Source organism: Entelurus aequoreus, linkage group LG09, assembly GCF_033978785.1.
Source record: "Entelurus aequoreus isolate RoL-2023_Sb linkage group LG09, RoL_Eaeq_v1.1, whole genome shotgun sequence".
NCBI lineage: Eukaryota > Metazoa > Chordata > Actinopteri > Syngnathiformes > Syngnathidae > Entelurus > Entelurus aequoreus.
In genome coordinates this window covers 3,336,237-3,346,236 of record NC_084739.1, presented here as the reverse complement: position 1 = coordinate 3,346,236, position 10,000 = coordinate 3,336,237, and the positions used below count along the sequence as shown (strand labels likewise).

The 10,000-nt window shown below is 39.1% G+C and overlaps 1 protein-coding gene across 1 annotated transcript in view; it reads left to right on the top strand.

Annotated features, from left to right (window-relative positions):
- Positions 1-10,000, top strand: part of LOC133657067 (endothelial PAS domain-containing protein 1-like) — a 113,578-nt gene that overhangs the window by 56,507 nt on the left and 47,071 nt on the right. The window contains exons 11-13 of the mRNA XM_062057971.1: positions 1,304-1,414; positions 2,845-3,383; positions 3,456-3,543. Coding sequence (XP_061913955.1) covers positions 1,304-1,414; positions 2,845-3,383; positions 3,456-3,543 — 738 coding nt within the window. The remainder of the gene's footprint in view (positions 1-1,303; positions 1,415-2,844; positions 3,384-3,455; positions 3,544-10,000) is intronic.

The window sequence follows — 10,000 nt, the reverse complement described above, 5'->3', positions numbered from 1 at the left end:
AGGTGAGGACTTGTTGAGGTGTGCCTTTGCTACAGTGGACATGTTCCGTGGTCTATAAAGGTGAGGACTTGTTGAGGTGTGCCTTTGCTACAGTGTACATGTTCCGTGGTCTATAAAGGTGAGGACTTGTTGAGGTGTGCCTTTGCCACAGTGGACATGTTCCGTGGTCTATAAAGGTGAGGACTTGTTGAGGTGTGCCTTTGCTACAGTGTACATGTTCCGTGGTCTATAAAGGTGAGGACTTGTTGAGGTGTGCCTTTGCCACAGTGGACATGTTCCGTGGTCTATAAAGGTGAGGACTTGTTGAGGTGTGCCTTTGCTACAGTGTACATGTTCCGTGGTCTATAAAGGTGAGGACTTGTTGAGGTGTGCCTTTGCTACAGTGGACATGTTCCGTGGTCTATAAAGGTGAGGACTTGTTGAGGTGTGCCTTTGCTACAGTGGACATGTTCCGTGGTCTATAAAGTCCACTGCAAGTCTCGTCCTAGTCTGTTATTCCTGGACCTTAGTCCAAATGTGGGGTTACGGTATTTCATTTAGAGCGTAGAAGAGCGCCATCTGTGGTGGTGACGCAGATTTACCTGAGTCATTCCTTTAATCCTGATTGTCTTCTTGTCAGGTTCAAACACTGATGTCATCTATTAAACAAGACAAGAAGCAAAGAATCAAACAGAGACAGAATTCATTTTGGCTCAATTGAGGAGAAACGTGTCGACCTGTAACCTCTTACAGGCTTCACCCACACTCCGGCGAAAGATTGTACTCCTCCTTCTTTGGTTGACTTTCTCCGACCACATGACCACAGCTGCTTCCAGAGGGAAGTGGGCCGTAAACAGCGTTGCCTTTGGTTACAGAACAGTTCAAAAGAAAAGGTCGTAAATACTTCACAGAAAAGGTCATAAACGAGTTAAAAAAGAGGTTCGTAAAACAGTTCAAAAAGACGTTTGTAAAACAGTTAAAAAAGGAGGTTCAAAAAAAGGTCGTCTGGAAATTGGGCCGATCCTGCCTTCTCTCCGCTTTGAAGTCCTGGGGTTAGAACACTATCTTTCTGTTGATTACCATACATGAAAGAAAACAGGAACACCTTCATCTTGCCCCCCCCCCCCCCCCCCCCACCCCCCTACACAGTGGAGTTTTACGAGCCTACTTCTTGGTAGGTTTCAAAGACAGCTTTTGTCTTCTCAATGTAACACGAAGTTTTTGTGATAACTTAGAAACAATTATTTGAACACTTCTTCTTGGGTCTCTGGTCTCTGGTCTCTGATCTCTGGTCTCTGGTCTCTGGTCTCTTGTCTCGCCACAGCCCAGCAGCCCAGAAGATTACTACAGCACTACTGACAGCGACCTGAAGGTGGAGCTAACGGAGAAACTCTTCGCTTTGGACACCAAAGGCAACAGTCCTGTATCTACTGAGGTGTGTTTGCGTGTTCTACGTTCTACGTTCTGCCAAGAAGAGTGAAGATTTTTTTTAGAGTTGTGCCAAATTCCAAATTGAAAATGAACTCCATGACATATATTTGAATTGAAGCTGCAAACAGGAAGTAGAATTCCACTCGATGGTTCTGGTGTGTTTAGAATTAGACTACGCAGTATGTCCATACATGACGGATTTATATTTTTATTTATTTTATTTATTTTATTTATTTTATTTATTTTATTTATTTTATTATTTATTATTATTTATTTTTTATTATTATTTATTTATTATGTTGATTTATTATTATTATTTATTTATTTATTAAGATTATTTATTATTATTGTTATTTATTTATTATTGTTATTTATTTATTATTTATTTTTTTAGTTTTTTATTAATTATTATTATTATTTATTTATTATTATTATTTATTATTTTTATTATTGTTATTGTTATTTATTGATATATTTATTATTATTTATTTTATTTATATATATATTTATATTTATATATTTTATATTTATTTTTTATATTTCATTACGATTTTAGTACACTGAACACATATTTGTTACAGCAAAAATGTGTAGAAGCAGCTTCAATAAAGCTGACTAATTCAATTAATTGTTAGAATTCACCCAATTGTAGGTATAAAACTGATAGTCATGGATATCGCAACTTGGTGCTATCTTGTTGGCTTGCTAACTGTTAGCATTTTCACCATTTTTTAGCTACGCAACTAAAGTCATGTATTTTGTTACTTGGTACTATCTCACTAATATGCTAACGTTTAGCACGCTAACTATTATGTTTTTATCCAATTTTGTAGCTATAACACTACAAGTTGTTGATATTGTTACTTGGCACTATCTTACTAACATGCTAACGTTTAGCATGCTAACTGTTATCATTTTATCCAACTTTGTAGCGATAACACTAAAAGTTGTCGATATCGTTACTTGGCGTTATCGTACTAGCGTGCTTACTGTTAGCATGTTAATTGTTAGCATGCTAACTGTTTCCTTGCGGGCATTCAGAACCTGCAATGGCCTCCTGATCCTCAGTTAACTGGAGAAAAGTGGAAAAATATTTCAAAATTGAGGAAATTTGTTGCTAACTTGTGAAATATTTGTAATATTTAGACCAAGATGTTTCCTGAATGTGACACCTTCTCCCTGTTCTTTGGCTATGGGGAAGTTCTCTTCCCCATAGCCACTTCCGGTTATTCTAATTCAAAGTCCTGTGGGTTGGAGCCAATCCTATTCAGATGTGAAGTCTTCAATTGAATTGAAATAAATGTAACAATAGTGAATTTTGCACCATCCTGAAGGACAGGTGACGATGATGCAGGTCTACGAGCAACAACATGTTGGGCTCCACCATTGATGTCCCTGAGGTTGTTACTCTAACAGCATGTCGTGTCCTTTCAGAGGGACTTGAGTGACTTTGATCTGGAGACATTGGCTCCCTACATCCCCATGGACGGAGAAGACTTCCAGCTCAATCCCATCATTTCAGACTCGGAGCCTCTGGAAGTGGGTGTGTCCATGGGGAGCAGTGGTGGCGGCGGCAGCCTGGCTCAGTCCCAGCAAACCCCCCAGCAGAGCTTCAGCAACATTGCCAGCCTCTTCCAGCCGCTGTCCTCGCCCCCTCAGCAGCAAGGCCGCTACCGGACCCATCCCGCCGCCGCCTCCTCCTGGTCTGCGGGGGAGGACGGAGGCTGCGGTCAGGGGGAGCTAGACCCGAGGACGAGGTGCCACATGATGGGGTGCATGCAGAACCCCCCATACCAAGTGCCTGCCAGCACCCCTTTGTCTTCCATGGGGGGCATTCAGAACCTGCAGTGGCCTCCTGATCCTCTGCTGACTTACCAGCAACACGCCAACAAAGGTTACCGCATGGACTCTTTGTCTGGAGACCCGCGCCTGTCTTGCCAGCAGAACCTGCAGAGCGTCCTGCACAACCACAGGTGATGTTTTCTGAGGATGTCTCCAGTCCAGCAGTGATCGCGTGCAAACAGACTTTCATCGTGTGTGTGCAGGTCCATGGAGAACTTTGGACAAGCTTACAGAGACCTGCGTCCCCCTCGTGTAGACAACAGCGTCAAACGCTCCTTCGATCAAATGGCGGTAAGTCCCTCTGACCCTCGCCGTCGGAACCTAGGGCGACTTCACCGGGTCCTTGGATTAAAGTGTTGGGACATAGCCCTTCATTGATTCTTTCATCAATCAATTAATCAATCAATAAGTCAATCCGCCCATCCGCAATAGTTCTTACTTTCAAACAATTAATCCCTCCCTAAAGTAAAACGGGATGTCGCTATTGCGCCAATTTACACAAATTCAACAAATCTCTGTGAATGATGCACAACTTTGGCCAAAAGAATTTGCCTCTGATTGACGAACGACTGAAATAAACTTGTTTCTTGGTTAGACCAAGCAGGAACAACAACACATCAACTACTGTATATATTGATCAAACCACACAATTGTTTTAGCTCCCACTTACCTCCTCCTGTTCCTGTCTACAGCGCTAAGCCTTCTGGGTAACGTGGTATTTGTTTGTTTAGTCTTTATTTGAAGGGACAATGTACAGAAACATTAAGCTCAAAGACAGATATGTTAGATTATAGCTAAATAGCTCATTTCCATCTGCAGTCGTGTACTCCCTACTTGACATTTATTTATCATTGAGTTATCCAGAGTAAAACTATTAAGAACCTATTTTATTTTGCAGTGCTGACCTACGTTAGAGATGTTGAAGTGTTTCCTCTACAGTTGCTCGTGATTGATCTGGCCTTGGTCACCTTGAACCCTTGAACCATTGTTCTTATTGGTAGAGTCGACTTGGTACATGTGCTGTGTATTGCAGCATTAGTCAAACGTACCATTTCTTCACATGCTTGTTGATGCCACCTTCCGTTGCCTCCACATGGGTCAAAGCCACCTCATACCCTGTAAGGATCCGCCTGGTTCTTGGCATCGGCCGATATTGCAGACACTATCATTTCAGCTTGCCCGCTAAGCCACAATGATCCATAGATTCAAGGCCTTTGGGAATCTGCCTTGATGTTTCTTGCACCCTCTTTCTATCATTGAGATCTTGAGTATACCATCGCCCAAGACTTTTCACTGGTTGCTCCTGAATCTCGCAGAGTATAAAGTGGTGATTGATCATCTTTGCACGTTTAAGCACAAGGTTTCTTGACTTCTTGGTCCTAAACGTCATTCTTCTCCAGTCCAAGAGAGGCTGTAATCTCTCCCAACAATGACACATCTGCATCGGTACTTGGACTGATGAGTCTAAGAACATCCATGAAGGCACAAATTGGTGGTAGCTCTTCAGAACCTCTCAATGAAACTCCTGGACTTGCTCTCTCTGCCGCTCTGATAATAATTTACAAAAAGAAGTAGAGAACTGGTGCAGCCCATGGGTATTCCAACCTCCATACTCTGCCAGTTTGTTGTGTATTATGCAGTTGTAAATCCCATATCGAGTTGACTGTAATATTGCTCAATATAGTTCTTACTTCCTCTGGTATCCGCAGGAAGTTCATTGCAAATTCAATCGAAGCTTGAGGAACTGAGTCATACGCATTTGCAAGATCAAAACAAAAGATTAGTTCTCAGCCATTTAGACTCCTGAGTGGTATGCCACATCACACTGGTATGCTCGAGGCAACCAGTGAGCCTGGTGTCCCAGTTTTCTGCACAGCGGTATTTATCAAGCCATTCTCCAGTATGGAAAAGAAAGTCTTTGTGCGAAGATTCTAAGCATGATCTGCGATGCACCAAGATAGTGGAACAATCTCCTGCCTCCACTCAACTTCCATAAGTCTCCACGAGAACCTTTTCAAGCCTTCACGTTTTTTGTAGACCTTCTGTTTGTCTACAAATCTTGCTACTTTATGCAGTTTCTATTCCGGCACATCAACTCGAACCCCAGGTTTGGAAGGTCTCACAAGGCTTGATACGTCAGGTGTTGGTGTCTCACAGAGATGGTCAGAGTGTACATTCTTAAGGTGATCATCAAGTTCTTGCTGAGGGATGTTCAATTCATCACTCTTACTTTGTTCAAACAACTTCTTTGTAAACTTTTGGGGTTTTCAAAGAATGATCTTCTGGCTCGCTCTCTTCTTCCTTTTTCTTTTTCGTTCGAAGTAGTACTCTTAGTTTTGTTGTGTCAGCTCTTCTATCCCTGCTTTTTGCCACCTGTGCTTCAAAGATTTTAACTCTCTTCTCAAACCAGCAATCTTCTTCTCATGCCTGCTTGGTTGCGGGTGCAGGATGTTCCTTCCGAACCCCAACACAGCCGAACCTCAACATCGCAACATCATAAATCAGGTGACCCATCACTTCCAACGCTCTCTTTGATGTACCTTTCAGAGCATTTTCCAGCACGATGCTAACATCTTCCATTCATTCCGAGCTCTAGTGTCAGCCATTGATGGCCATTTCAGCTTCTTCTTTCTGTCCGTAGCTTCCTCTGCGGGAGATTTACCAGAGCACTGTGGTCTGCAACCTGGCCTTGGTTGTTACTCAACTGATCTGGAGTCTGCTGTTTTTCTCCAGGAGGAAATTGCATTAACTGGCAGACTGGTTTCTGACACAGTAGAAGTGTCCTGTGATCTTGGGACAGCCGATCATTTCATTCTTCCCTAAATAACTCTCAAACCCTTGATGCTAGCAAACACTCCTCCACACCAACAGATTGACGCCCAGAATCTGTGTCCATTATTCCGCTATTCCGCAATCGTGGTCTTGGACGTTTCCTGTAGTCTTCAGAACCCGTCCATCATTATTATACCATGTGATTAATCATGATTAATCATGTGATTGTGTGTTCTTTGGGTGAATGTAAGATGTCAGAGTCCATTATTCCGCTATTCCGCAATCGTGGTCTTGGACGTTTCCCGTAGTCTTCCGAATCCGTCCGATTTGGACCATCATTATTATACCATTGTGATTAATCATGATTAATCATGTGATTGTGTGTTCTTCAGGGTGAATGTAAGACGTCAGAAAGCATGTGGAAGAAGATGAGGAGCAACATGTCCGGTAAGAACTCTCCAGTCACGGGAAACGTCTTCATCTCCACTTTTGTTTTCTTTCATTTTCTGAGTTCATCTTTCGTCTTGTCGTGTTTTTAGGTAGTGGTCCAGGCGGGCTGAAAGCGGACACCCAGGACTTTGTGTTTGGGAAGTGTGCAACAGCACAGGAAGTCTCAGTATCCAGGAAGTACGTCAGGTGATTGGGACGTTCTTCTGCATGTCCAGTTTGGTGACGTCAAATCTTCCGTGCCGTTTCAGGTCTTGCCAGTCGCTTACTGGGTCCGTCGTACAACTTCTGTCTGCCGGAGTTGGACCCGCTACGACTGCGAGGTCAACGTACCGCTGCAGGGCCACCTGCACCTGCTGCAGGGCTGTGACCTGCTGAGAGGCTCTGGACCAGAACACCTAGAAGGTCCTCACCCTGACATGGACCTCACTTTGTTGGAATGATGGACACACTCCCACACTTGGACTGCCTTGTTTCCTCCTTCGCACGTCCTGCCTTCTGTAGCCGCCATCTTGTGTCCACCTCACCCCAACACGGATGTGTCATGTGACCCTGCGTGACCTGTAGGGCCGTGAGCGGTCACAGGGTCAGCAGTTTTGTGACATGGTGTCAAAGGAGATGATGTCAAATAGATGTTCATTCTTAACCAATACACGTAACTAAGTTTTATTGTTAGCTAATACACGTTAGCTCATTTCCATTGTAAGCTGGCACACGTTAGTCATTTCCATTGCTAACTGATATATGTTAGTTAAGTTTTATTTTTAGCTAATACACGTTAGCTAATCTCCATTGTAAGCTGATACACATTAGCTAATTCTCATCGTTAGCTGATGTATGTTAGCTAAGTATTATTGTTAGCCGATATATATTAGTTAAGTTTCATTGTTAGCTAATACACGTTAGCTAAGTTTCATTGTTAGATCATACACATTAGCTATTTTTTATTGTTTGCTATTACACATAAGCTAATTTTCATTGTTAGCTAATACACGTTAGCTCATTTTCATTGTTAACTGATACACATGAGCTCATTTCCATTGTTAGCTAATACACGTTAGCTAAGTTGCATTGTTGGCCAATACATGTTAGCTAAATTTCATTGTTAGCTCATACACATTTAGCTCATTTCAATTTTTGCTGATACACGTTAGCTCAGTTCCATTGTAAGCTAATACACGTTAGCTCATTTCCGTTGTTAGCTAATACATGTTAGCTAAGTTTCATTGTTAGCTAATACACATTAGCTCATTTTCATTGTTAGCCGATACATGTTAGCTCATTTCCATTGTTAGCTAACACATGTTAGCTACGTTTCATCGCTAGATCGTACACATAAGTTAATTGTCATTGTTAGCTCGTAAGTCCAATTTATTATAGTCAAATCTAATTGTTCATGCAGTAATACTACATCTATGCACTCAAATACCGTAATGCACTATAATACATGCATCTACTCGAATAAATCCACGTAAACCGAATACATCCATGTACTCTAATACACATATGTACTCTAATTCATGCAGGCACTCTATTACATTCATGTACTCTTAATAGACATATGTACGCTAATACAAGTATGTACTCTGTGCATATAAGTATGTACTCTGTGCATACAAGTAGGTACTCTGTGCATATAAGTATGTACTCTGTGCATATAAGTATGTACTCTGTGCATATAAGTATGTACTCTGTGCATACATTTAAGTACTCTGTGCATATAAGTATGTACTCTGTGCATATAAGTAAGTACTCTGTGCATATAAGTATTGTACTTCTGTACATACAAGTAAGTACTCTCTGTGCATATAAGTATGTACTCTGTGCATATAAGTATGTACTCTGTGCATATAAGTAGTGTACTCTGGCATATAAGTATGTACTCTGCATATAAGTATGTACTCTGCATATAAGTATGTACTCTGTGCATACAAGTATGTACTCTGTAGACACACACACATATTCTTTAAGGACTGTTAGAACCACATTGATAGATATAAGAATCATTTTAAAAAGAGATTATAGAATTAGGAGAGTAGAGTTGTTTTTACGCTGTAACACGAAAAAATACTATTTTTATTTTTAACGAAAATGTGTTATATTACAAAATATTTTTTCTTCAGATTACAACTTTATATACAATGACTTTTATTTATGTAATGCAAGTTTATACTTGTAAAGGTATTATTTTTTTTTTTTTTAATAATCTAGAATGTCATCATAAAATGTAAAATATGATCATAATTCCATATTATTACTAAGACCTATAAATTAAATGTTGTAATAATTAATTGTTATTCTCGTACAATTACAAATTGAAAACCCCAGTAATGAAGTATTTGGTGTGGTCCAAGTACGCCGTTGTAGCATTACTAATCTTTCCTCACAATCCTGCTAATAAATCATCACATCATATTTTCATGTATTCATCTGCAATATTAGCAATGAAGCAATCAAGTTAGTCGTCTCGTTTAAGTCACTTTAGACATGATGTAGTGATTTTATATATATATAATATATATATATATATATATTATATATATATATTTATTATATATATTAATATATATATATATAATATATATATATATATATATATATATATATACAGTGTTTCCCATAAACTGCCAAGATACCTGTGGCGGTGGGGGCGTGGCTAGCTATGGGCGTGGCTATGAGCGTGGTCACCATGACATCATCGAGTAATTTGCATAATGTACTACAATGATATGATTTTCTCTAAAAAGGCTCAAAAAATGTATACTTACTAATTAATAATAACAGTTTTGTTTTAAACGTCCATCCATCCATTTTTACAATATAATTACAACACTTTATGTACATATTTATATACAGATTTGAACAATAAGTTATTCACTGAAATATATTTATTAATTGTGGTTCTTACAAAAAATATATCTTATAAAATATAAAAGCTAAAATGTCTCTTAAAGCTCTGCCCCTTTAATTAGTGCATACTAAATAATTAAACTTTAGCCTACTACTACAAGCATATTATTTACCAGCAACATAAAGTGAAACAGAGGCAGAGGTGTCCTGCCACAGTCAGTAACAAATAAACAGAAAACAGTAGTGGTCAAATACAAATAAGCAACAAGAGAAGTATCCTACACTTCTCTTTTGTCAAGTAAATGTGAACTAGCCTATATGGGCATCTACATCTACATCTACATCTACATCTACATCAACTATACTGATTTGCCTGAGAAGCTGGACAGGACAAAAAATAAAAATAATTTTTTTTATTTTTTTTTTATTTTGTGGCGGACGTAATTCTTTCATGGCGGGCCGCCACAAATAAATGAATGTGTGGGAAACACTGTATATGTATGTATATGTGTGTATATATATATATATATATATATATATATATATATATATATATATATATATATATATTATATAGTATATATATATATTATATATATATATATATATATATATATATATATATATATATATATATATATATATATATATGTATATATATATATATATATATATATAT